Genomic DNA, 27,349 nt, shown 5'->3' with positions numbered 1-27,349 from the left:
ATACACGCTAGTTGCTGTGTTGCTTATTTTTGGAATTTCAAGCCCCTGTGAGTCGTTAGAATCCATCGAAAAGTTCATCAGGAGTTGTGTTACTTATTTTTGGAATTTTGAGCCCCTGTGAGTTGTGAAAATCATGAATACCATTAGCAATGTGTTTGACTCAAATGATAGGCTGACATTCCTGGGCCATGTAGAGTGGAAAGTGAGGTAACGAGGATGTGTTGCTGGGTGTACGTACACGGGGATCAGGCAGAAAATTTGGCAAACGTAGGAGCGAGCTAAAAGAATTGGATCAGGGTTCTCGGAACTTTGCTGAAGGTATATAAGAGGGCACGAAATGGAATTTTGACAGCTGTCCATCCCGTCCTTATGCCAGTCTGCGATTCGAGTTGGTGTCGCGCTCAAAATTTGATTTTTGGGCGTCCGCCGACTCGATATTTCGCCTTCCCGCCACCATAGTGATACGCTGCCGTGGCCTGAATGCCAGTTACGGTCCCAGGCATCAAAATTGTATATTTTGACTTCCCGCGAACCACCCTGTTCATCAAACTCCGTCACCTTTCGAAATTTGATATTCTGTGTTCCCGCAAACCGCGCTGAAGGCTACATATTTTGGTACGTGGCACTTGCTTCTCTTTCTCAGTCTTTACTAACATTACAGCAGGAGTCAAAGCAAACATCTTGCAAGTCAGATTGACCGGCCCCCGACCGAAATTTGAGATTCTGTGTTCCCGCGAACTGTGCTGAAGACTACATATTTTCGTACGTGGCACTTGCATCTCTCTTTTATTCTTTACTAACATGACAACAGGAGTCAAAGCAAACACGGTGCAAGTCAGATTGGCCTCCCTCGGACGTAAATTCGATATTCTGGATTCCCGCGAACCATGCCCTAGTGTTTGGTGCTATGTGGCACCCCTCGAAGTCGAAATTTGATATTTCGCGTTCCCGCGGACCGCCCTGCGAGCATGTTAGGTGTATGCGAATATGACTCCAGGGTGTCAAACTCAGTTGTAAACCTCTCCCCCTCAGACCTACATTCGATATTTTGGATTCCCGCAAACCTCCCCGCTACAAGTCAACACATTTTTTGTGGTATGTGGCCCCCAAAGTCCAAATTTGATATTTTGCGTTCCCGAGAATCGCTCTGTGGGTCTGTTTGATGGTACGTGGCATTTGTTTGTATGTTGACTTTCCCTTCAATAATTTGCCTTTCTAGTAGCGGACAGTTGTGTTTGATACAACCTCTAGGAGTTGAAATTTGATATTTTGGATTCCCGCGAACTGCCCCATTACAAGTCGCCCCCAAAGTCAAAATTTGATATTTCGCGTTCCGGCGAATCGCCCTGCAGGTGTGTTTGTTGTGTGTGTTTCCATGTCGGGTACCTCTCGGGTCTAAATTTGATGTTTTGCGCCAGTTATGACCGGCAAGTATTTTTGATATTTCCGAATCGCCTTGCAAGGGTGAGTTTGGTGGTACATGGTATCTCGGTCTTTGCTGATGTTACCTTTGCAGTTGAAATTGAATGCTTTGAATTCACACAAACCGTGAGTCAGAGTCAAGATTATGTGTTTTGTGGTCTTTGCTAATACGGTTCTGTAGATATAGATTCAAACTTTTGGATTTCCGCAAGTTTTCTGGTCACAGAGTTCCGTTCACGCGCCCCCAGTCAAAACTAAGAGGTGAAGATATTTTTTTTGTGTAGATAGAGAAAATAAGCACCCTGGCCTTCGGGCGGGGAGAAACTATGTCCGTACGTAGCAAAAAAGAGAAAAAAACTTCTATGTCTTTCACTCAGGGTCGTCTCAATATGGTTATTCGCTCCATTGATGGTTAGAATAAACATTAGCGTCTTTGATCCCCATGATTTCGGGGTTGAGTAAGCACGTTTCTTCGTCAAATCCCTGAACTTTGCGACCTAAGCCTTTGACATATCGCATTTCCTCTTGTCCGACTCCTGTGATCTCTAGAATTTCTCGGGCCACCGCATAGTCTTTGAATAACAGCGCTTTCAATGCTCAGCAGTAGGGAAAAGCACAGTCTCTTCTTCTGCCCCCTCGTCTCCAGAAAGTACAACGGCCGCTTTGAAGGGCGAAAGATACCACTGCGAGCCCCATCCACTGTGCACGGTTATATGTACTCTTTACGTGACCTGGTTGGAAGTGACTTAATGACTCACTGCTCCTCATTTGTCTTCCAGAAAAACACATAATCGTCCCGGGTCAACATTCTAGATATCAGTTGTATCGATGGATAGATTGCCTTCTTTTCTCTCCGCTCATATCGTCCATATATAACCGTGCGCTTGTGACTCACCGTGATTCATAGGCATCAAGTGCCATCGACAATGACATGGGCATGCCGCGGCGGCCCCGAAGGCTTTTGTTCGATAATATCACAGCTCATTCAGGCCCAAACGTGTCGTCTATTATCCGGTTTATCGAAGGCCTATGCCTACGGTCCGAGTCCGGAGAAACATACCAATTTTCTTGATTTTTGATGTCTACCAAACCGTATATTCGTCAGATAATTGACAAGGCCTAGTCATAAATAACAAATTCGAAGATTCCAGAGGCAGGTGTACTATGCGTGGCGCGCAATCCTTTAGACTTGAATATTGAAAGATATTCAATAAGCATCACCATTATCATTCAATGTTGCAAAAGGAGACCTTCCTGTGTCCAAACAGATAAACAAACTCGCTTCAATTAGCCAGCATACAATATCAGTGGCCAACCGATACCAATCCACCAGCCGTATTAGCCACAAGGAAACCGGATTGAAGTACAAAGCATCATGGGGAGAATGACGAATACCGCGAGGCCATCGCCACATAGTGCTATCATACTTTATGGCCAGACTCGGCCAAGGTCAAACGAAAAACCAGACAGAGTTGACGCTGCAGTAGACAGTCCGGGAGCGCTGAGAGCTGAAACCACTGAATCACTCCCAAGCACTGTATTCGGATGGGGAAATGCTACTATCCATACTGTGACAAGTCTTGCTGATGATGTTTTAGAGGCGTTTGCACAAGCTCCCTATGTTCAGATCATAGCAGGCCTCGTTCAACAAATTCTCAAGCATTTTGAAGTACCAATACCGTTTCCCTGAAGCTTCTACATTGAATTGATACATCCCTTCTAACACCCGCCATCGAACACAAAGTGTCGGTCTTTCATCCACGAGCATTTTATTTAATCTGGCGCTGAAGGGAACCCAATATCATGACCCACCTGCTCGATCTCAGCTACAAAGCGAAGTGAACAACATCAGCGCAGTCTTGATGTACATGCTGAATGACTCGAAAGGGAACCAATCACGGCTGCCCACTTCACAAAAAGAATCATTCGGTTTGGATTCGTTTTGATGGCTGATCATCGGTACATAATATTTTCAACTCCGACCACTGCCGACAAGACGGCTTCCTATAACTAAGACGTATTCTCGTGGGATTCCTCCTCAAGTCCATTCATGTTTTGTCGTCGCTTGCAGTTGCAATAAAGACAATGGTATTTATTGGTTATCAGTATATCAGAAATTATTAGTATAAGTATAACTATGGGTATTACGAGTGGGAAATCGACCATCACGGACAGCATTGATAGCTTCCTGTATTCTATTTTCATAGGTAGGGTCAGCATATATAATTGTGAAAAGGAAAAGAAAGTGTTACGATGTGCTCAGAGCATCCTGAACGCGTTTCAGTAAACACGCAAACGTATCGTGGTCTGTCTAGAGACTATATTGCACGTGAGACGCGATGCGCCGACATGCCGTCCTTTCTTTCTTTTTGATGGCATTGTCGGCATTGCAAAACGATCAATTTCTAACACTCATTTGTTTTGCTCATTTCTACCTCGTTTCTGGTCAAAAAAAAGTAAGATCATGTATAACTCATACACTAAAGCTTATATTTCAATTTGCAGAAGAAACGGAGTACGGGAAGGTGGGTAAACCGAATCAGTGGTCAACCAAACGTCTGGTCAATGATAGTATGTTTTCCTCGCATTGAAACGTTTGTTCAGCGCACAAAATGTGCTTATGCACATGTAATTTACACATTAAATATAATTTGGAGCAGAAATAATGCACTCGCGCTTGCAAATTCAAATATTCGAAATAGCTAATTGTGTTTACCGATTCATCAAATTGGTTCAGAAAGAAATCTGCACACACCAAACAAATGTGTCCGCTCACAAATTTTGTTCTATCATTGACGCACTTCTCAAAAATAAGGAAATTATATCTACGGGGAATATCTCCCCACTTGGGCAGCCATAGGGTTTAGGGTTAAGTGATGCTGATCGCCCACCACAGTTTTGACAGCGAATGTGAAAATTAGAGCTTGCGCCGGTTCTCGTACACGCTGAATAGTGTAAACTGAATGAGTGTAAGATAGTGATGAGGAATAGATATAACAAGTTCCATAAGAAACAAATGAACGATAGATGGCGCACATGAAAAAATATTAGTACGGGATGAATAGATGGACCGGAAAAGATAAGATAAAAGAGGCCGAGAGAATCCATTGTAGATATAGTTTGTGATCGTAAAGTTGGAGTCGTAGGTTGTGCAAGCATCCATAAAAATTAGAAGCCAGGAATTGGGCTAGTATTGCTTCAGGTTATTGCGAAGCATGACACGACGAGCGTCTGCCGTAACATTCCACGCCGTCTGCACAACCTGGATTATCCGGGCATTATTTAATCCCAACGCGAGAATGTTTTTCCACAAACCCTGGTTATGCCTGTATATTGATTCCTGTTCGGCCTGCGGTCGTCTTGATAAGATCGTCGACATGGCTGCCGCGTTTGGAAACTCCTCTACGACTTCTACAGGAAGCAGCTTCCAAGCGAGGATGTTAAGATTGGTTTCGAGACCCATTGCATAGAGAAGTAGGAGCGCAAGGGATGAGAGGTGGGGCACATTGACAGGAATCACCGGAAGGTTCACGTAGAGGACCTGTGAATCTCCAACGGTTATACTGCGTGGTTTGGGGGTAATAGATGTAGCTGGTGGAAAATTAAGGTCGATGCGAAATCCGCGCTCGAAAAGAACGCGGTCAATGGGGAGCATTAGCGGCGACGTTTTCACTGGATCCTGGTCGGACTGTGTGGCGGCGAGGAGATGTGTTGGCATGCGTGCGTCGCAAACGACGTGCATGTTAAATGTAGGCCCAGTTCTGAGCTGTAGGGTGTTGGTGTTTACTGGACATTAAAGTAGGAATAAAGAGCTTTGATAGTATTTGGGGCGGATTCAAGATATGAAGGGTTTGCATGATTAGCGCTACTCTTGATCAATCAGGAGATGATCTATGAACTCCGCCAATGACTTACAGTTACCCGGTTACATTACAATGACCCATTTAACGCGTCCGTCTCATCTTTTTCGCTGCAATTCCCTCTTTTCCAACCCGACTGTCTCACTTTGACTCTTCTTTCCTAGCGTCCCTTGCTTCTCTCTTCTGCACTGCAACACCTTCGACCTCTGCCCTTCCAACGCTCGCCGTCGTGCACAATCCGGTCTATCCATGGCGCCCCACAACACGATTTACTCCTTTCATAGCATCTACACCCTGCCTGTTTTCTTTGAGATACGCTGCCATCGTGGACACCCTTATATTTCTGTCAGTCTGGTATTCAACATCCATTGTGATAAAGGTACGTACTGTCATTCAAAACTTTTCAGACGTCCAACTCATTCCCTGTCAACAGACATTCTGCATCTGCTGCCCCAGGCCTACCTCGCACCTCAACCTTGCTCATCGTGCTGCCCATCGGTTTCAACATCGTCGTCAACACGGAAAGGCGTAAACTCACCGACGTAGACGCCAAATCCTCATGCACAACCTCTGGCTCTCTGGCCCAAATGCCCTTCTCGTTCGATGCCGCCAATGAACAATGCTTATCGACATCAATTCCTTGTGCCTCAACCTCTCTGTCAGCCTGTTACTACATACCGATCGCGATAAAGGTACGTACCATGATTCAGAGATTTCTGGTCATCTAGCCCATCTCCTATCTTATAAAGCACCCCACCTGCCTTCGCCCATCTCCACGGATTCTCGTCGTGCCTTCACCTTCTGCACCTTGCTAGCAATCATCTTCAATCTCATCGTCGACACACACAGGCATAAAACTCACCAAAACGGCTGCCGATTCATTGTTCACAACCTCTACATCTCTGCCCACAACAGAGATCCTCGTACGACCTCGCCAATGGACGATGCTTATTGAAAGCAAGCTTCAACCTCAATTTCAGCCCGGTACTTGACACCAACCGCAATAAGGTACGTACCGTGATTCAAGCTTTTCAAGACACCCGGCTCATCCCCTACCTGTAGACACTCCTCATACGATACTCGTAACACCTGGCAGCACTGTGCCAAACATTTACAGGGTGCCTCATTGCACAGTGCCTACCAGACATTGGGTTTATCAACAACCAACCACGAGTCCGACAAGAAACTCACCGAGATCCTTAATGTACGATACCGCCCTGGACAACAACGGACGACGCATATCGACAGCAGTGTCTCGCGCCTCAAACTCGCTGTCAGCATGGGTGTTCAACAACAACCACTAATATAAAGGTACATACATACCATTATTCAAAGTTTCCCCACTCACACTGATCTCCAGCACCCGTGTCCAGCTCTCCGTCTCTCGCACACGGTACCCCACAACCTGTTTTCGCTCCACCGCACTCACGTTCATCGACTCTGACGAGGTTTGTGGGTCGAAGCGGCGGGAGAATGTCTGCGAGAGGCATTGAACATCAGTTTGACGGCTGGATCGCAAGAAGTACTCACCCATCAACCATCCTCTTCGCTGTTCCAGTCGTTCGTCACGATATTCAGCAAGAGGCCGCGCTGGAAACACGGCGTCACGATGATCACAATCGCGGGACGACATTCAGAAGTGGATTCATGGCAAGCGCAAGGCCGCGAGAACCCTGCTGGCGTTGTGCTCAACCTTGACAGGCTGCGCTATCTCGAACGTTGCCTACCGACCATCCAGTTCAGCGTCAGACAGCATGAGTTCACCAAGAACAAACTTACCGGCCCTCGTGGTGCGAGGTTTCCATGGACAACCATGGACGAGGTAAAGTGACAGCAGTCCCTTGACCCTCAATCTCTCTGTCAGCACGATTGTTCAACATCCACAGAGATAGAGGTACATACCTCCAGTCACAACAACCTACAGCTCATCTCGTGTCGCATACAGCACCCACCGCACCCGCACTCCGCCTCCACAGTTCCCTGTTGCACCACACCATCCCGCTCGCGTTTATCGACTTCCAGCGCGATTCCGACGAGGAGCACGATTGCAGCTCAACATCCAGAGATAGACCGGACAACGCCTGCAAGGAGCAGCATCAAACATGTGAAGCACAACTGCAGGACGTACTCACCTTTCAATGCTCCTCTCCGTCAATCGCATCATTCATCTACAGCAATGTCAGTCAGCAAGACGGCACGGAGCGACCTCGACATGCAGGGAGCTTACTCGGACGCTTCTCCCACGTCACCCAACACTCGTCGGCACCGTCAAGCTCGTATTTCGAGCTGCCTTTCCAGTTGTCAGCACAAGCCCTACCAGAAACATGACGATCGAGACACTTACGGGGGCGGGCGGACGTTCAAACGTGGTCTAGATGAGGAAGAATGGGTCCGCTGCGTGGCTGTAAAAGGTGCGTAGGTGCGAGTTAATTCGATGGCATGTAACACGACTGACTGCAAATTGTACTCACTTTTAGGTGCGTCATTTGTGACTGTTCTGCGCCGATCCTGTCGCTCCTGTACAGTAATGCCACAGTCATCAGAACACGGCATCCAGCAAGACAGCGCGGAGCGACTAATACTTACGACGGTGTTTCTCGCACCTCGTCCAGCAGTTGCCTCAACACGTCTCTGGTAAGAAAAACAATATCCAGACACTTACAGGGGTACACGTCACCCAGCACTCATCTTTTCCATCGCGCTCGATTCTGCAGTTTCAAGAGACTGTTAGCAACATCCCGACAAAGAACACGATGACAAGACACTTACAGGGGAGGCAGTACGGTTAGATGTGGTGATAACATCTGCGAGAATGGGTGTCAATCAGCAGAAGGATATTCCAGCTCGCAAGACACACACGGAGAAGGCTAGACACGAGCAGGGCGGCCTGCAAATAGGTGAGTGTGAGCTTGATTTCTGCGACAGACAGCAGAGCCGCCTCGTCGTCGTGCCAGTCCAAAGAGAAGAGTGGGGGGCGCGGTGCCCAAGACTCGAGGAGAGGAGAGGAGAGCGGAGCGGAGAAGCCAAGGCGGGATGAGGAAAGGTGAGTGGTATTCCACACTCCTTATATACACGCGCACCTTGCCGCTGTATGTACATACATACGCACAGGGGTTGTGTTTTCGGGTCGTTTTGCAGGGTCCGATTTGGGATCTGCAACCTGCCTCCTCCGCTAAGCGAGAGATTGGGTGTATTTCTGTACACTGTATACCCCCTGTCGTCGTGTAGTGTGCTAATGCAATATAATTTCATTCTATTTGCTAAAGATCAGTTCACGATAGACATGAAAAGACGAGATTCGTGATAATCACTTTTGTTATCAATTCTGATATCCAGGCAGCACAGAAAAGAAAAGTAAACGAGTACATACTCTCAGTGCAACTACACTCACAAAAATTAGAAGAATAAATAACAACTACACCCACAGAATAGGAGACGAGCATAAAACAGCTACACCCATCACAAAGCAGTCCAGTATTCACCGCAAACTCGCCAAACCGCCTCTACGTGAACTCTCGAGCTCTAGCTTCAAAAATTTGCATCTCAATTTCGGTACAGTCCTCGATCTTACGTTGCTTAATTAAGCTAACGAGATACAAAGCACCGAATTCCAGACGTTTCAAACTGCATTTCGGTCGGAAGATGCAGATGGGGAGTTGTTGCATCGCAATGCATTACATCCTGCCGTTTGTGAAATGTACATTTGCTACTTGGTGAGTTGCACTCCTTGATCTTTCTATTGTCGGGGCTTGGAGCTGACATGTACTACACTACCGTACTCTTCTAGGTGTTGTATTCGTACGTATTCTGCGTTCTAGTGTTTGTGTCGATTGAATGGACGGACTGGAATGCCTCGGGAGTATCACAAAAAAAATTTCAGTTTCCAGCTTCGAAATTACGCGACGAGGTACGTGAGATGCTATGAATAAGTGATACGTTCAGGGATGATAACAATCCAGGTGGTTTTTTTGCGAGACGAGCGGTGTTTTGGGGAAGGAGGAGGGGATTGGATTGGGGAACGGATGTGTTGCAGGACTCCACCGGGAGCTTGACCGTCTGGCTGACCATTCTATGGTGCTCTCCTGGTCAAGTATAACATATTCTGCATAGTACCCCGTTGTGCAAAGGTGCTGAAATTGATCTGCGAGCGATTCAGCTCGCGTCTACTCCATCTTTGCAAACAATCCGACAACTTTTTTTGCCCACAAATCCTTCACCCCAACAACCCCTATTCATATCACAGTGATTACCAGCATCCCCAGAAACCCATAAACCGACGTAAAACGCGTTAAACGTCGCTAGAGCTTGTAACGACTGCCAGCACACAAACAGTTCACCCAAGTTCACCGCTGCTTCCTCTCATTTTCAATCGCCACAAGCGTCGATCGTGTATGTAAGGGGTGTCGTAAACACGTTGCGACCGGGAGCGAGCGGTTTGGAAGGCTTGGAAAGTGCGTAATGGGGGAGGAGGCGCAGATGCCCGTTTGCAATAGCTCTGGGTCTAGTCTGCGACTCGGAGCGATTGGGTGGTCGGTTTGAGTCTGCGGTGATGGGGAAGAGTGTCTGTATGATAGAATGGTGGGTATTTTGGGGTCTGAGAGTGTGTTTCCTGTAATATGCATTATACAGCTCACTGCTTATTTTGCACCGTAGATAGCATTTGTGCAAAAGTTATGCTTTGAAGTTTGATGCTTCAAGTGAATTAGGGTAGTTTTAAATCTCTCAGTGTCTGTACATTTGAAACAGAGTGTTTTCCGTGTGTTGTTATTCCACTCCGGAACGACTCAATCGAGCTTTATGGAACATTTTGAACATAAAATCGTGCCTCACAGAGCATTGAGTCTTTTAACATATGTAGACTAGAATACCCTACATGGATCTTCAAAGTGTACAATGACCTGTATAAAGCGAAATTCAAGGAACGTTCGTAACTGTGTTTTCCGGAATTACAGTCTCTTCGCATCCGCCGACGTTTCCGTCTTCTAAGCCCAATATTTTTATCAAAACTAATTATATCTTACGTTACGTAGTGCCCTCGAAACGACTCTAATTCAACAAATGTCGAAATCGAGACGGAGAACGTTATAGGGTGACGTGTTGATTTCGCTTTGTCTCCAGCGTTCAGACAAGTTGACGAGTCCGTATTATGTTTAAAGGTACATGCAAGGATGCAAAGAAGGTAAATATGTCATTGTGAACCACTAGCGAGGGTAAAGTAAACCTAGAACAGGAGTAAACCAATGTAGTCAGGGGAAAATATAGTTACATTTTCATATCCCACGCGTTTACTCGTTAGAAAAGATCCGAGAAGTACTTAGTGGTCCTGTTTATATATGGGAACACTCATTTTGACCTGTTGTTCGTTGTGTTTGATCTCGAAATGCTGGATTTTGTGACCTACGTGGCAATGCTCGATACATGAATTCGGTGCGTTTCTGCAGCTATTTGACCATGGAAACCTCTTAGAATGATGAAAAGCACAACGTTTAGCAATTGAAATGACTTGAAAGTGGAAGGACAGCGTAGGAACCTTGATGAACGTCCCGGAAAAGACTGGGCGCTTATTTGAAATCCGCGCGTCTATTGGACTTGGCACGGTATGTGATGTCATTCGCACATAAGAGGACTATGGGAAAAGGTTCACGATGAGCTCATTTCCAGACGAATCGATTTTGCCAAAAAAGATATCTGGGACCCTGAAATCCAGTCGATTGGTTTGGGTGGACCGATGAGCTGGCTGCGATCTCGTATGTAGTTTAAATTGCCGATACACGCTAGTTGCTGTGTTGCTTATTTTTGGAATTTCAAGCCCCTGTGAGTCGTTAGAATCCATCGAAAAGTTCATCAGGAGTTGTGTTACTTATTTTTGGAATTTTGAGCCCCTGTGAGTTGTGAAAATCATGAATACCATTAGCAATGTGTTTGACTCAAATGATAGGCTGACATTCCTGGGCCATGTAGAGTGGAAAGTGAGGTAACGAGGATGTGTTGCTGGGTGTACGTACACGGGGATCAGGCAGAAAATTTGGCAAACGTAGGAGCGAGCTAAAAGAATTGGATCAGGGTTCTCGGAACTTTGCTGAAGGTATATAAGAGGGCACGAAATGGAATTTTGACAGCTGTCCATCCCGTCCTTATGCCAGTCTGCGATTCGAGTTGGTGTCGCGCTCAAAATTTGATTTTTGGGCGTCCGCCGACTCGATATTTCGCCTTCCCGCCACCATAGTGATACGCTGCCGTGGCCTGAATGCCAGTTACGGTCCCAGGCATCAAAATTGTATATTTTGACTTCCCGCGAACCACCCTGTTCATCAAACTCCGTCACCTTTCGAAATTTGATATTCTGTGTTCCCGCAAACCGCGCTGAAGGCTACATATTTTGGTACGTGGCACTTGCTTCTCTTTCTCAGTCTTTACTAACATTACAGCAGGAGTCAAAGCAAACATCTTGCAAGTCAGATTGACCGGCCCCCGACCGAAATTTGAGATTCTGTGTTCCCGCGAACTGTGCTGAAGACTACATATTTTCGTACGTGGCACTTGCATCTCTCTTTTATTCTTTACTAACATGACAACAGGAGTCAAAGCAAACACGGTGCAAGTCAGATTGGCCTCCCTCGGACGTAAATTCGATATTCTGGATTCCCGCGAACCATGCCCTAGTGTTTGGTGCTATGTGGCACCCCTCGAAGTCGAAATTTGATATTTCGCGTTCCCGCGGACCGCCCTGCGAGCATGTTAGGTGTATGCGAATATGACTCCAGGGTGTCAAACTCAGTTGTAAACCTCTCCCCCTCAGACCTACATTCGATATTTTGGATTCCCGCAAACCTCCCCGCTACAAGTCAACACATTTTTTGTGGTATGTGGCCCCCAAAGTCCAAATTTGATATTTTGCGTTCCCGAGAATCGCTCTGTGGGTCTGTTTGATGGTACGTGGCATTTGTTTGTATGTTGACTTTCCCTTCAATAATTTGCCTTTCTAGTAGCGGACAGTTGTGTTTGATACAACCTCTAGGAGTTGAAATTTGATATTTTGGATTCCCGCGAACTGCCCCATTACAAGTCGCCCCCAAAGTCAAAATTTGATATTTCGCGTTCCGGCGAATCGCCCTGCAGGTGTGTTTGTTGTGTGTGTTTCCATGTCGGGTACCTCTCGGGTCTAAATTTGATGTTTTGCGCCAGTTATGACCGGCAAGTATTTTTGATATTTCCGAATCGCCTTGCAAGGGTGAGTTTGGTGGTACATGGTATCTCGGTCTTTGCTGATGTTACCTTTGCAGTTGAAATTGAATGCTTTGAATTCACACAAACCGTGAGTCAGAGTCAAGATTATGTGTTTTGTGGTCTTTGCTAATACGGTTCTGTAGATATAGATTCAAACTTTTGGATTTCCGCAAGTTTTCTGGTCACAGAGTTCCGTTCACGCGCCCCCAGTCAAAACTAAGAGGTGAAGATATTTTTTTTGTGTAGATAGAGAAAATAAGCACCCTGGCCTTCGGGCGGGGAGAAACTATGTCCGTACGTAGCAAAAAAGAGAAAAAAACTTCTATGTCTTTCACTCAGGGTCGTCTCAATATGGTTATTCGCTCCATTGATGGTTAGAATAAACATTAGCGTCTTTGATCCCCATGATTTCGGGGTTGAGTAAGCACGTTTCTTCGTCAAATCCCTGAACTTTGCGACCTAAGCCTTTGACATATCGCATTTCCTCTTGTCCGACTCCTGTGATCTCTAGAATTTCTCGGGCCACCGCATAGTCTTTGAATAACAGCGCTTTCAATGCTCAGCAGTAGGGAAAAGCACAGTCTCTTCTTCTGCCCCCTCGTCTCCAGAAAGTACAACGGCCGCTTTGAAGGGCGAAAGATACCACTGCGAGCCCCATCCACTGTGCACGGTTATATGTACTCTTTACGTGACCTGGTTGGAAGTGACTTAATGACTCACTGCTCCTCATTTGTCTTCCAGAAAAACACATAATCGTCCCGGGTCAACATTCTAGATATCAGTTGTATCGATGGATAGATTGCCTTCTTTTCTCTCCGCTCATATCGTCCATATATAACCGTGCGCTTGTGACTCACCGTGATTCATAGGCATCAAGTGCCATCGACAATGACATGGGCATGCCGCGGCGGCCCCGAAGGCTTTTGTTCGATAATATCACAGCTCATTCAGGCCCAAACGTGTCGTCTATTATCCGGTTTATCGAAGGCCTATGCCTACGGTCCGAGTCCGGAGAAACATACCAATTTTCTTGATTTTTGATGTCTACCAAACCGTATATTCGTCAGATAATTGACAAGGCCTAGTCATAAATAACAAATTCGAAGATTCCAGAGGCAGGTGTACTATGCGTGGCGCGCAATCCTTTAGACTTGAATATTGAAAGATATTCAATAAGCATCACCATTATCATTCGATGTTGCAAAAGGAGACCTTCCTGTGTCCCAACAGATAAACAAACTCGCTTCAATTAGCCAGCATACGATCTCGGTGGTCCAACCGATACCAATCCACCAGCCGTATTAGCCACAAAGAAAACGGATTGAAGTACAAAACATCATGGGGAGAATGACGAATACCGAGGCCATCGCCACATAGTACTATCATACTTTATGGCCAGACTCGGCCAAGGTCAAACGAAAAACCAGACAGAGTTGACGCTGCAGTAGACAGTCCGGGAGCGCTGAAAGCTGAAACCACTGGGTCACTCCTTTAATTGTTCCCCCATCCTCCAATGATCTCAAAGAAGTAGTCGAAACGCACACTGTCACGAATTCGACCTATTTCCAAAGCACTGTATTCGGATGGGGAAATGCTACTATCCCGGAAACTGTAACAAGTCTTGCTGATGATGTTTTAGAGACGTTTGCACAAGTTCCCTATGTTCAGATCATAGCAGGCCTCGTTCAACAAATTCTCAAGGCATTTGAAATATCAATACCTTTTCCCTCAGCCTTAGGTAATATGGTTAAGTGATGCTGATCGCCCACCACAGTTTTGACAACGAATGTGAAAATCAGAGCTTGCGCCGGTTCTCGTACACGCTGAATAGTGTAAACTGAATAAGTGTAGGAGGAATAGATATAACAACAAGTTCCATAAGAAAACGATAGATGGCGCACATGAAAAAATATTAGTACGGGATGAATAGATGGACCGGAAAAGATAAGATAAAAGAGGCCGAGAGAATCCATTGTAGATATAGTTTGTGATCGTAAAGTTGGAGTCGTAGGTTGTGCAAGCATCCATAAAAATTAGAAGCCAGGAATTGGGCTAGTATTGCTTCAGGTTATTGCGAAGCATGACACGACGAGCGTCTGCCGTAACATTCCACGCCGTCTGCACAACCTGGATTATCCGGGCATTATTTAATCCCAACGCGAGAATGTTTTTCCACAAACCCTGGTTATGCCTGTATATTGATTCCTGTTCGGCCTGCGGTCGTCTTGATAAGATCGTCGACATGGCTGCCGCGTTTGGAAACTCCTCTACAACTTCTACAGGAAGCAGCTTCCAAGCGAGGATGTTAAGATTGGTTTCGAGACCCATTGCATAGAGAAGTAGGAGCGCAAGGGATGAGAGGTGGGGCACATTGATAGGAATCACCGGAAGGTTCACGTAGAGGACCTGTGAATCTCCAACGGTTATACTGCGTGGTTTTGGGGTAATAGATGTAGCTGGTGGAAAATTAAGGTCGATGCGAAATCCGCGCTCGAAGAGAACGCGGTCAATGGGGAGCATTAGTGGCGACGTTTTCACTGGATCCTGGTCGGACTGTGTGGCGGCGAGGAGATGTGTTGGCATGCGTGCGTCGCGAACGACGTGCATGTCAAATGTGGGCCCCAGTTCTGAGCTGTTGGGTGTTGGCGTTTCCCGGACATTGAAGTAGGAATAGAGAGCCTTGACAGTATTTGGGGCGGATTCAAGATATGAAGGGTGTTGCATGATTAGCGCTACTCTTGATCAATCAGGAGATGATCTATGAACGTACAAAAGGGTTCCGCCAATGACTTACAGTTACAACCGGTTACATTACAATGTAACCCCATTTAACTAGATCCAATTCAATACGCGTCCCGCGAAGCCATCAGACAATCTCAAATTTCTCAAGTCTGTTCGAACAAGGTCTGATCTTTACCACCACCACCATTACTGCCACCTACCACTGCACGCCAGGCGGCTGCGGGTGCACAGATATCCTGTATCATTGGCACCCAATATCATGATCACCACCAGGAAAGGCGCAGCGCGTCTACGTATCCTTATTTTATCTGTCTGCGTCACGTCCCTCTGCGCTTTCTTTTTTGTTTATAGAAATGGAGATATTCCACTTTTCGAGCGCTTCAGTCTCGTTACATCGACAAGACCCGAAATCAATAACTCTACCGAATCTCCAGGATCGCCGTACTTGGAAGATGAAACTCCTCTTCCCACACAGACGGTTTCACCCATACCTGTTACCCCAGTAGACGCGGGACCGAAAGATTATCGCGAGTGGAATACGCGGACATTGAAAGAGCTGCACTCATGTATCAAGCACGACAATTGTGGTTCGAACCAGCGGAAGATCGCGTTGTTGGCTTCGCATTGGTTTACATGGGGTGTCTTCAACAATTGGAGAGGAGGGGAGGGTGTCTGGTAAGTTTTCTGAATGTCCTCAGAAACTTCGGTTGACCATGAAATGTTCAGGGGTGTATCAGTTGTAAATATCGAATTTTTTTCCCATTTGGATGTATATTTACCAACTACACACAGTTTAAATCTCTCGATACCTTAGGGTATACCATACTCTTCGCAGAAACCTTCGGTCAGGCACCCATTCTTTGTTAAATGTTGTTATATTGAATTTTGCCTTCAGAGGAGGCTGTGGAGCAACACCGCGAGTTTCCAGACCTAGTCAAGGTACTCAGACCCATCTCCTTTTCAGTACACCCCTTTTGACCAACGAATTTCAGGTCGTCATACGGCATTTGGCAGGTCAATGCCACTCCAATCCAAACTGCGTCAAGAGCCCTTCCAACCCCCTTGGAATCCCCGCCTGGAAGATTTTTGACCTTGAATTTTTCCCCGTATTTGCCGAGCACGACGACGGGTCTCTTTTGGGCGGAAAATGGATCCTTTCCGCTAACCCTGATCATCTCCTCAGCGAAGAAGATAGCACGGTGCAATATATTGGGTACGCCTCTCCCTTACCACGAAGAAACATTGCACAGGCTGATGATTGATCAATGCTCTGCAAACACACTAGGTATTCCATCCAGGACGAGTGCCGGCAAACTTCGCCCGTTCCCCTTTCCTCGCGATGGAACCAAGCCTGGCTGCTAATGAAGCAGATCAAATACGTATACGACAACCGTTTTGCTTGGGATCGCTCTTTCTTCTCGCGCGCCTCGCACGAGCTCAACATCAAGCTCGTTGGCGCATGGTCGCTCGACCAGCACTATGGTGCATGGGACCCGGAGAAGGACGGCGAGATGAAGGATATCGAGGACCGTGATCGGGGAGTATATAATCTTGGCGAGAACCTGAACGCCACCAGCTTCATGCACCAGGTCGGAATGAGTAAAGTTATGATCGGCGTCGGAAATCCGTACTGGAGTCCTTCTCCATATAACGCTCTGTGCCAGGGTGTACCATTCATTAACCCTGTGAGTTTCTGCTAGATTCCTTTCTCGAAAGGCTCTGCTTAAACCATACCTAATGTAGATCATTTACTGGGATGAAAATCAACCACAGCGAAAATCTGCATGGATTACACAGCACCCGTCTCTCAATCAATTTGACCCCCCGTAAGCAAGCTTTCATTGTCCATTGTCCCGCCGTTATGTATTTATACTTATCCCAGTTATGTCTACAATGTACACGCCCGCAACTGGACCGGCTTCGTCGAGGCCATTAAAGCCGCATCTACCACAGAAATCGCCAGGTGCGTTGCCCCTATTTCAACTCACACGGAGATTTGACCACTGACTTCAATAAACCAAGCTTCATTCCCGAGCATATGACAGAAACAGCCGTCCAAGCACGCTTGAAAAAGCTTATGGAGGAAAATTGGCGATCAAAAGCAGCCAAACTTTTAGAACAGCGACTGCAAGAAAAGAAGGAAGGGAAAGACGTATATGTAAGCCCTCTTTCCAGTCGACAACGCTGCCCCGTGTAAACTGAAATGACGTCGATCTTCTAGATATTTGAACTTTAATTTACAAACTACGCATCAGGCATTTCATGCCATCTATCCATTTACTACTCGCGCTGCATATTAACTTTACAACCGTTCTTTGGCCTCTGTGTTATTCATTAGAATTAGTTATCTCATCTCACGCATTCATTTATACCCCATTCATGTATCATCCATCTAGCTATCAATCAAATTGCTCAGTAACTATCATTTAGATCAGACAAAGTTCACATATAACAAACAGATTGCTTTAATGTAAAATCTAATGCTCCAACTAATTATAAAGTGTCCGTACATACAAATATACAGTAACTACTGGCTAATGCTACATAAGAGAGATGCGGCCATGAAGAAACTTCAAAGGATGTAATACAGAGTGAGGGATCCTTGTGGGTATGTATGGGTAGATGATGATGAATAGTGATAAATGATGATGATTGAGTAGAATGTTCTTGTCCGTGATCATGAGTCGTAGAATGTCATATCAAGTCGTGTGAGGGAAAAAGAACAAAAAGTGGATGCTGATGGTAAAAAAAGGATAAAGAAAACAAGCGATGAAAAGCATCGAGGAAAAGAACAAAGATGATAAGTAATAAAATATATGAAGAATGAGGGGGGGAACAAAAGTCTTGAGGAGAAAAAAACAAATATAGGGGCCAGAATAAAATCTCATTTCCAGAATGGATTTCTCGATTTCTTCTTCAGCTCCGTCAAATCAAACGACGCCGCAGACCAGCGAGACGTAGTATTGCGTTCCTTCACCGGCTGTCGTGGTTCTGGCATCCGCCTCGGCGCTCCCGTCATTTGCGAGTAAATCGACGGCTCCGAAAACTGGCTACTACTGTCGTCACTGATCGACTGCCGTGGATCACGCTGGGGCCCGTTCAGGTGTCCCAAGCTCTTGTTGTTTTGCTTGAAGAAGTACGTCGTTTGCCGCGGTTCATTTGTCGCGTTGTAAGACCCAATGAGGTCGATCATGTCCACCTCCTGGCTGGCCGGTCGAGGGGGTCGTTGAGGAGGTCGTGGGGTGTATGTAATAGGTTCGTAAGCCGTCCTCGCTTCCTCCGCAGCGCGCATTTTTAACAGCATCGACTGCTCAGTCTCAGGCTGATATTCAAGCGGTCCCAGATGTACGATTGTGGGGCCTGCCGCTCCAGGCGCCTTTCGACTCCGCCTGTGTCCGAACAGCTTCTCTCCCCACCGAATGAGACGCCATCGCCATCCCGTCGGCCCACGACTGACGTGGCCAGCAGTAAATATCGCCGTCTTCTGTGCTCGCTTTTTCCTCTGTCGCCTACGGAATAGCCAAAGGATAACGAGGAAGATGAATGCGCAGCCTAGTGCCATCAGCAATATCTGCCACCATTCCAGGCGGCCTGATTTTACTACAGTAGTTGGCGTATCGATACCAGTCACTGTCGGAAGGGGTGGTGCTGTCGAAGGGCGTGTCTGTGAAACAAGTTCAGACAAACAGACACCGAGACCTGGAACGACGTTGGGATTGCCCTGGCAGTTAGCAGTTTGGCACGATCCCTGACGGAGGACTTGGGTCGAGCTCGAGCAAGAGAGGCAATTGCTGGCGCCTCTACCGGTGCAACTCGCGCAGCTCGAATCGCATGCCTGGCAGGTGGATGAGACAGTGTCGAAATATTGCGACTTGCCGCACGTGGGTAAACATCGCCCGTTTGTAAGTACGGGTCTATCTGAGGGGCAACTTGTGCATTGGTTGAACGATCCTCCTGAGCAACTTGCACAGTCCGGATGGCATGTCAAACATGCACCAGAAGAAGAAAAGGTGTTCGATGGACAACTTTGAACGCATTTGCCCGCTGAGGCCAGTTGATTGTTAGAGCAAGAAAGGCAGAATGTCGGTGATCCTGCACAGGTGCTACAGGACGAATCGCAAGCTATTAAAGAATAATATTAGATTCCAAAAAAAATGTGAATAGATCGAACATACCAATGCAGGTCAAATTATCTTGTGACGAAACCGTAGTGCCAGAGGGACAACTCGACACGCATTTCCCATTGCTAAGAAAGAAACCCGGCAAGCAAGCTGTGCATTGTAATTGATCGACTGTTGAGGCAGCATTGAAGTTCGGGATCTGGCATTTAGTGCATGCCGCGCCGCAAGCTAATCAAATATAAGTACGCGCTTTGCGAATGCATCGGGTGAAAAACTCACTGTCGCACTCATGTTTGTTGTTATCAGCAATCAAATTGGTTCCGGCACAGACTCCATTATTATCTGCCGAAACACACTGGCCGTTCAAGGTATACAACCCAGACGCACAAACCACACAATCGTTGGCGGTTGGTCCAGTGCATGTGAGACATGAAGCAGAGCATCGAGTACATTGAGCACCGTTCCCAAAGCTACCGTCCGGACAGATTTGATTATTGCTGTTGATTTGGGTAGGTGGTGTACATTTTGTGGGATCGTTTCCGTCTCGGCCAAAGTTGGGAAGACACTGGGTGCATGCTCCTGTTCCATCAGTGCATTGAGTACACCCAAGCTGGCAGGCTAAGTTAAAACTCGCATTAGACGCTTGCAGAAACAAAGCAGACAACCAAACTTACCTTTGCAATCACCGTCTGAAGTCTGGAAAAATCCAGGCAAGCACTTGGAGCAAGCAATACCATCATTACCTGTGGTAAAACCGGCATTGCAGGTACATTGTCCATTACTCCCACATACTCCATTCTTGCAGTTACATTTGGCGGGGTCGTTGGTTAACGTGGGCTTGATACACCTGCCAGTGCCTGTAATGCCGTCGTCGCACGTATCACAATTATTGGGACACGCTTGACATTTGGGTCCAAAGAAGCCTGGGACACATGCTTCACATGAGGTCCCGCCAAAGCCAGGTGCACACTGACAAGAGCCAGATGCAGTACAAATCCCTGAAGATGAACAACCAGGGGTGCAAGCAGTCGATTGAATGTCTGTCAAGGCAAGCGTGCCCTGGGATCCAGAAGGTAGTTGATTAACGTCAGGAACAGGGTCCCACACGATAAACCGATTGTTTGAATCGCCGGCGCTCAAAGCGATCCATATATTTGTGGCTAGTCCGAGGGCTCTCGCCGTTATAGGTGTCGATGCGCCAACGATGGGCGAAGATGGTAGAGCAGTGAATGCCGCTTGGCCAGAATACAGAGGACCAGAGTAAATCGATACGCCAGGTTGTAAAGCGAGATTGAGTGGCAAGGATAATGAAGACGAATTGCCAAAGCCTGCAGAGGTGGTTATTGAAGCTGAGGATGTCAGGGCATTATGAAGAAGCTGTGGGTTTGTTGTGGAAGTATATACACCAGGAAGAAGTTTTATAGGTGTGGAGGTGGTGGGAGATAATAGAGTGACACCAACTAATAATTAGACAGAAATTAGCGACGTTAATGAAGCGATACTTTTTCTACCAAACGTACTTGTTGTGTTAGAGTAACCCTGGAGACATTGGTCTGGTAGACACAGAACAGAGGGTACAGATTGCGCAGCTATAACCAAGTTATCAAGCTTCAGGTTTGGAGAGATCCGGAGAATACACTCACATATTGACAATGGTAAGTATAAGAGCGGTAGTAGGGGATATAATCTCGCGAACATCGCGAGACGCGTTCAGTCTGCGGAAAGACTAGGTGGTGGTAAGAATGCAAGAGCAAAAAAGATTCCCGAGCGCCATCCAAGCTCGGATAAAGGCCATGGCCTTCGTTGTACGGGAGGACTGTGCATGGTCCGACTCTCAATTGTTCTCGACATACGACGACGCAGGTCCACAATAAGAACAGTTGTCATTGTCTCCCAAATGCGGTAATGGGTTTGTTTGGTTTTGAGGTTGCCAAACATTACATAGCCAAGCAGACACAATCACGAATGTAACACCCAATCAGGGTATTGTTCTCACGGCTATTTTTGGACGTCTATAGTTGGTCTATATATAGACTCTTGAAGCGCAGCTTGCGCTGCTTTACTCTCCTCGCTCTCTCTTTATAGCGAAGTGCGAAGCCCTCGCCATCAAATTTCAACTATCTCTCGGTATCCGAGAAAAAAAAATAAAATTAATATATTTCCGCCAGCTGCCGATAATCCAAATACAACAAGAACTCAGTGGCTAAACTCGAACATAACACTGTCATACATATCGAGAAGAAGGAAATGCATATAGAAACGTACAAATCGAAATATTTAACAAGGATAGTGAATGTCAGAGATTATAGAAAACACAAAAATAACGAATGATCGATTGCTTTAAGAGACGACCCACAGGTCCCATCGCTTCTGGGACGTCTGCGGGTGTGTGTACTGTCTTTCCGGGCCTTGATTTAGAGCCATGCATGGCTCGCGTGTATACGAGCTAAATATTCGTTCAAGAGTGGTCAAAAGTGCAAACAGTACGCGACATACCGTCCTGTTGGCTTCCGACTCCTCTGATATTTGGTCAACATCAATTGGGCGGTTCGCCGTTTGACTCTGGAGTAACAAAGTAGAGGAAGTTAAACGACAATAGACCACTAATCCCGGGTGGGACTTACCTGCTCTCTAACCATACTCCGTGGATTTGGACCAGATAATAAACGGAGAAGTATGTCCGGCAAATAATACCACATAATCAAGACAATCAATGCAGGCGCCATATAGAAGATACAAGAGTGCAGCAAGAGCGTAATCAATGCCAAGATCTTCAAAGTCTTTCGCAGAAGTCGAGTCCCAGATATAATGGAACTAGCCAACTGACTCCGTACAGGAAGCGATCGCTGAGAGTTTGTCGATTGGATGACATCCTGTGTTAACGTCGAGTTTCTAGACGAAACAACCGCAGGAGGCGCTTTTGGAACCTTGACTTGCAATGGTGGGTTCTTGCTAGGTCGATCTGGAAAGACACGTAACAAGCGCGGGCCTGCGCGTCGCCGGGAAACCCTTCTCATGATGCTCTTCATGAAACGGAGAAGTAGGCGCCCAGTAGTTCTCAATACGTACAGAATAAACGGGAGCAAGATGATAAATGACAACCAGTCGTTCCAATTATTTTCAAACATGGCTTCCACGTGCATGGGAGGAGGTGGTGGGGGCGGGGGCATACCGCCTCTGACAAAACAAAAGTTTCCAGATCCGTCCCGTGTTCTCGGAGGGCCAAATCCAAGAGCAAAATCAACGGGGTATGAGCCAGGTAGCTCTGGAGAGGTTCCCCTTGACTGCCCAGAACCATCAGAAGTGTTCGTGCCCGTCGGCACTTGCCTCCTAGGATTTAACGCCCACATCCACTTGACTATATTCCACCATCGACTTCCTGACCTCGGTTTTGCCTTCAGTTTTGGTCGTGCCTTCTGTATCGAGTGACGCGAGGGGGACAGAATTATGCAGGTAGCTGCAATTATGGCAAATAAGGAACAGACAGATAATCCAATGATGCACGCCATTAGCGACGTATTGTGCGCCGAGTACAGGACCTCTGGATGACTACTCCCAGTTATGTTGGATTCTCCGTGTGTGTCTTGAACAACCAGCGGCTTCGTCTCAAGAACCAAGGATATCATCGTCTCCGTAACCAATGGAACCACTGCTTCAGTGGTGGGTGGGACGGCATCATCCATTTTCGGTGGGTGCTGCCATGACGAGCCCGGGTTCGCAGGGCGAGAACTACCCAAAGACTTCTGAAATCTGAACTGATAGCCAAGGCGATTCTCTGTGAGGCGCAGGAAGAAAGCAAGACCCGCGCTGAAGACGATCTTGACAACGAACTTGGATATGTGCATGACATTATGACCAGCGGAAAAGAAAGCCATTTCTCCAAGGGCGAGCATCAGGCTCATCAAGAACTTCAACCAGAGGCACCAATAAGTCGGCTTGTACGAGACCGTGACCAAAGAGCGTGGCAGAAAATTTGGTGGCAGCTTCATATATGTCGGGGTCACTGGTGATATTAGTCAGCTCGATCCCTCGGTGTTGACCGTCGTGCATCTGCGCGAGACGGAGAAGATAGTGATCGACCTATTAACTTCGTTAGATCTTGACCTTTGTTAATTACTTGATACATGGCTACTACAAAAATGACTTGAGTCGATTTGCAAGTACCATCGAGTCGCGTGAGAAAGTAGAAACATCTTGGCAACTTAAGCATGATTTATCATTTTTGGGCGCCTATCACACGATGTAAAAGGCGATCTGGGGATACAGTCTGATAGATTAAATAGTACACGTATACACCGGCCGGTGATGCCTGATGTAAAATAATGAATCAGTTCTCGTGGTTATATCATAACCGTGATAAACTGTCACCTATGGGGGATTTGGGATTGAAATTTTTTGTGACAAATCTACAGGCCTTGGATAAGGCACGCGAAAGACACCACCGTGAACGGAGCGCCAGGATTTTGGCAACGTCCAGCGATCTGAATCCAGGCATACTCTTGTCCCGTACACCCTGGTCCTGACCAATATGTTACAGCATGAGTAGAAGAAGATCCACTAATCTAAGAAGTAGGTAAAACATATTAGCGATATCATCCTGCAAGCATTCAATTGATATATATCTATTTACCAAGGAAGACTGTTTCCCCGTGAACAAATTGCAGCTATTGTCACAGTTGAAAGTAGCCGTGGATGTTCCGGTACAATCTGTGTTGCTGTATCCGACAATGGTGTCCAATGCCTGGACGGAGGTTCCAAGCGCAGTGGCACAAATCAGTGAAGAGAGAAGTGTCTTAAAGTTCATTGATGGAGAGTAAGACTTCGGTGATGTTTTTGAGATTTGTTCTAGAGTTCTTATATATGACTTTCGGCTGCGTACGCTTTGATTAGGCGAAAAAAGTCGACTTCCTATATAATTTCGATTTGGACATGGCAGAACTTCGCTTATACTCGAATTGATTTGACCCATTCACTAATCCGATGCGGAGATTCTTTACACAGTTTCTACTTTTAATTGGTTCAGCACACGCAACACTTTCAATAACAAGTGACTTTCTCTACATTGAAGCGGCTTAGCGGGGGGCAAAAAATAATCGAGTGATGTTCTGTCGCTTGCGTGGAATATAGGTGAACCTGGTGATACTTCACACCACCTCTACTTTACACAATAAACGGCGTTAATGTAAATGACAATACCTTTGACGAGCACCATATTCTCTGCTCCGAGTACTTGACATAGTGACCAAATTTCAGGAGGGACCAGAAAACCCGAATGAGAGATTGGGTTCATAATTTATTTTTGTCTGACATAAATCTGTGTATGTGAGACAAAGACAACGGTTGTCCATCGATAAATCAGTGGTCAACCAAGCGATGTGAACCAAGTCTCTACTGCATTATATCAAGTACTCTTACCAAAACCTTCACGATTCTGAGAGTTGATACACAATGCGAAGCCAATAATAAACAGGCACCTGCACTGTCGTCGAAAGTAGTTTGTGCTTTTCACGATAGGCAACAAATCAGTCACCCATGAAGGATTACATGCCTAGCCTAGGTACATGATCATGAGAGTGATGGGGAGATGAAAAGACGCCGGCTTTGTAGCCTCTAAACTTCCACCCATTTCTCTTTCCAACTAGCCCACCAACAAGTTACGCAACCGCCGCAGGGTAGTCAGTATACCCTGTACTCCAATCGGCATCTCCCTTCGTCTGCATATGCTTAATATCCGGGGCATTATTGAGCGGGATGTTATGGTAGACCCTCTGCGCGACATCGGGATGGGTGACATAATTGAACCCAATTACAATAGCGTCGACTTTGCCTGACTCGACCAGTGCGGTGCCCTCTTCTGGAGTCACGCCTGCATTGAGGAAAAGTTTCGCCTTTTTGACATACGGACGGAAAGTCTCTAAAACGTTGAACTTAGTGGCGCGACGTTCGCCTGGCAGAGGATGTCAGTAGGAGTAATGAAGTGCGCTTTGACGAAATCAATAATCAAGACGAACCGTCAAATGTGACATCGAAGGCCTCCGTATAACGGACCAAAGTGAAGTACGCAATGTTTAATTTCTCCGCCTCAGTGATGAAGTATGAAAAAGTTTCAATTGTATCTTGCAGTGGCATCCTGAGAATATAATTTTAGAACAGGCCGAAACCCATTTGTACATGTGAAATAGCATGTTAAACATACCCAACATCGTTGTATCCTCCACAAGGACTGAGCTTCACGCCTACATCAGGCCCAAAAACTTCAACCAAGACCTTGAGAACTTCAAGTCCAAATCGGCACCGATTCTCAACGCTTCCGCCCCATTGATCCGTGCGTTTGTTGGATGTGTTATCAAGAAATTGGGCAACAAGATACCCGTTTGCGCCATGGACTATGTACACTGTCAGTAACATTATACAGCAAAATCAAATATTACAATGCACGTTCGACCCCGTCAAATCCTGCCTTCTTGGCATTGACTGCAGCGTGTTTAAACTGCTTGATGATGATTCGAGGATCCTCAATTTCGGTAGGCTTAGAGATTTTGAAGAAGTTAAAGTGTGGCCAAATTGACAAAAAGGAGTGCTCACCGTAACATATCCCGGTGCCCCAGGAAGCTGGCGGAATTTTCCACCTCTGGCGCTAATCGCTGACGGGGCATAAACGGGCTTTAAGAAAGCAGCCTTCTGTCAACGAACACATAACTGTTGTAAGCATACCAAACCTACAGTCCCAGCGAGTTTTTGTTCAGGAACGTCTGGATGGGCAGTCCGTCCAGTGTGCCAGAGCTAAGTAAATTTCATCGTCATTCCCTTTAATATAAAAATGCCCTATGAGGTAACATACCTGAGCGTACATATGCGTCCCCGCAGCATGTACTGCATCTGTTATCTTCTTCCATCCAGCGACGTGCTGGTCGTCCCAGAGTCCAGGAGCGAGAGGCCACTCGGTGCTGGTAAAAAGAAATGCACACAGTCAAGAGGTCTGGTTGACGGGCATTGGGATCGAAAGGGGTACACACCCTTGACGAACAATCAAGATGCCCTCCGACACAATCAAACCAGCACCAGCACGTTGGACATAATATTCTTTCATAATGTCGGTTGGGTAGGTGCCTTCTGCTCTATTTCTAGTGAGAGCCGACATAGTTATGCGGTTCTTCAAAGTCTTGCTTCCAACCTTCAGAGGGGAAAAGAGTGCTTTTCCGCAAGGCCCCTTGTGGCATGCTGCCTCAGGAACAGGGTGTTCATTGATGCCTACACTTTGCTCAGCCATTCTAATGCCTTGTGTCGTTGGATAGAGGTAGAAAATATGTAGGAGGATGAACGTTGGTTGCCAAAAAGCCTAGTAAGTCTCAGACATCTATCTGGCCGTTTAAAACATCCAATGAAGACTAATTATAGAACTCACTTGGTGACACACCAAACGAAAACATCGAGGAGCGCTTTGAAAGAGGCCAAAAGGCATTGGCGAAACAGCATACAGACTAGTGCGGCAATAATCCATAAAAAAGACGACCATATACTCATGACTGTCGACCTCCAAGAATCTTAACGGCAACAGGAAAGAAAATTTGTTGAAAATATATTGACATTATTTATTAAAGCATGAAGAGAAGGTATGATACAACAACCTATAAAGAATGGAAAGCACATAAGTAAGTCATATAGCTGAACATCGAACACCAAACAGAGAATCAGAGAAGCCGTTATTTTCATTCTCCCCTCCCCTGATCCACGCCTTGAACCCTCACAGATATCCCAAAACGAGATAGCCGCGCACGACCCCAATCTTCGAGAAGACCAGGGCGGCCCAAGAGCACGGTAGATGGAGGGTACTTCAACGAATGGATGAACTATTTTTCGTCCTACAAAAAGAATGTGGAAAAGTCAAACTCACAATCTGTCAGACAGCACCAAATACACCCTATCTACTGTACATGAGCGCAACACCTGAAAGAGAAGATATATCAGTAAGGGAGT

The 27,349-nt window shown here is 46.4% G+C and overlaps 8 protein-coding genes across 8 annotated transcripts; 3 read left to right on the top strand and 5 right to left on the bottom strand.

The window, feature by feature from the left end:
- Nucleotides 1-2,806: 2,806 nt before the first annotated feature.
- JR316_0010089 (uncharacterized protein) lies at nt 2,807-3,112 on the top strand (the record flags this gene model as incomplete). The annotated part of the gene is made up of 1 exon (XM_047895763.1): nt 2,807-3,112. One exon carries the CDS (start codon nt 2,807-2,809, stop codon nt 3,110-3,112), a length of 306 nt encoding a protein of 101 aa, XP_047745482.1.
- Nucleotides 3,113-4,609: 1,497 nt separating this feature from the next.
- Nucleotides 4,610-5,164, bottom strand: JR316_0010088 (uncharacterized protein; the record flags this gene model as incomplete). The annotated part of the gene is made up of 1 exon (XM_047895762.1): nt 4,610-5,164. The coding sequence occupies one exon, from the start codon at nt 5,162-5,164 to the stop codon at nt 4,610-4,612; it is 555 nt and encodes a 184-aa protein (XP_047745481.1).
- A 737-nt stretch (nt 5,165-5,901) lies between these two features.
- On the top strand, nt 5,902-8,319 carry JR316_0010087 (uncharacterized protein; the record flags this gene model as incomplete). The annotated part of the gene is made up of 10 exons (XM_047895761.1): nt 5,902-5,974; nt 6,032-6,205; nt 6,263-6,290; nt 6,345-6,565; nt 6,643-6,730; nt 6,783-7,072; nt 7,147-7,386; nt 7,457-7,697; nt 7,760-7,916; nt 8,014-8,319. The coding sequence occupies 10 exons, from the start codon at nt 5,902-5,904 to the stop codon at nt 8,317-8,319; spliced, it is 1,818 nt and encodes a 605-aa protein (XP_047745480.1).
- A 6,242-nt stretch (nt 8,320-14,561) lies between these two features.
- JR316_0010086 (uncharacterized protein) lies at nt 14,562-15,233 on the bottom strand (the record flags this gene model as incomplete). The annotated part of the gene is made up of 1 exon (XM_047895760.1): nt 14,562-15,233. The coding sequence occupies one exon, from the start codon at nt 15,231-15,233 to the stop codon at nt 14,562-14,564; it is 672 nt and encodes a 223-aa protein (XP_047745479.1).
- Nucleotides 15,234-15,510: 277 nt separating this feature from the next.
- On the top strand, nt 15,511-17,448 carry JR316_0010085 (uncharacterized protein; the record flags this gene model as incomplete). The annotated part of the gene is made up of 10 exons (XM_047895759.1): nt 15,511-15,572; nt 15,603-15,926; nt 15,978-15,990; nt 16,044-16,095; nt 16,147-16,190; nt 16,244-16,464; nt 16,537-16,936; nt 16,995-17,077; nt 17,134-17,214; nt 17,274-17,448. 10 exons carry the CDS (start codon nt 15,511-15,513, stop codon nt 17,446-17,448), a joined length of 1,455 nt encoding a protein of 484 aa, XP_047745478.1.
- A 687-nt stretch (nt 17,449-18,135) lies between these two features.
- JR316_0010084 (Major surface trophozoite antigen 11) lies at nt 18,136-21,310 on the bottom strand (the record flags this gene model as incomplete). The annotated part of the gene is made up of 6 exons (XM_047895758.1): nt 18,136-18,950; nt 19,350-19,373; nt 19,427-19,600; nt 19,652-19,990; nt 20,047-20,832; nt 21,226-21,310. The coding sequence occupies 6 exons, from the start codon at nt 21,308-21,310 to the stop codon at nt 18,136-18,138; spliced, it is 2,223 nt and encodes a 740-aa protein (XP_047745477.1).
- Nucleotides 21,311-21,575: 265 nt separating this feature from the next.
- On the bottom strand, nt 21,576-23,247 carry JR316_0010083 (uncharacterized protein; the record flags this gene model as incomplete). The annotated part of the gene is made up of 4 exons (XM_047895757.1): nt 21,576-21,593; nt 21,729-21,818; nt 21,869-21,934; nt 21,997-23,247. The coding sequence occupies 4 exons, from the start codon at nt 23,245-23,247 to the stop codon at nt 21,576-21,578; spliced, it is 1,425 nt and encodes a 474-aa protein (XP_047745476.1).
- Nucleotides 23,248-25,026: 1,779 nt separating this feature from the next.
- JR316_0010082 (N-ethylmaleimide reductase) lies at nt 25,027-26,642 on the bottom strand (the record flags this gene model as incomplete). The annotated part of the gene is made up of 8 exons (XM_047895756.1): nt 25,027-25,319; nt 25,384-25,502; nt 25,569-25,758; nt 25,811-25,901; nt 25,958-26,035; nt 26,096-26,155; nt 26,214-26,319; nt 26,389-26,642. The coding sequence occupies 8 exons, from the start codon at nt 26,640-26,642 to the stop codon at nt 25,027-25,029; spliced, it is 1,191 nt and encodes a 396-aa protein (XP_047745475.1).
- Nucleotides 26,643-27,349: the final 707 nt, after the last annotated feature.

The sequence above is a fragment of the Psilocybe cubensis genome, chromosome 9, assembly GCF_017499595.1.
Source record: "Psilocybe cubensis strain MGC-MH-2018 chromosome 9, whole genome shotgun sequence".
Classification (NCBI taxonomy): domain Eukaryota; kingdom Fungi; phylum Basidiomycota; class Agaricomycetes; order Agaricales; family Agrocybaceae; genus Psilocybe; species Psilocybe cubensis.
Note: the sequence above shows the minus strand (reverse complement) of the source record. Positions and strands in the feature narration are given on the sequence as shown.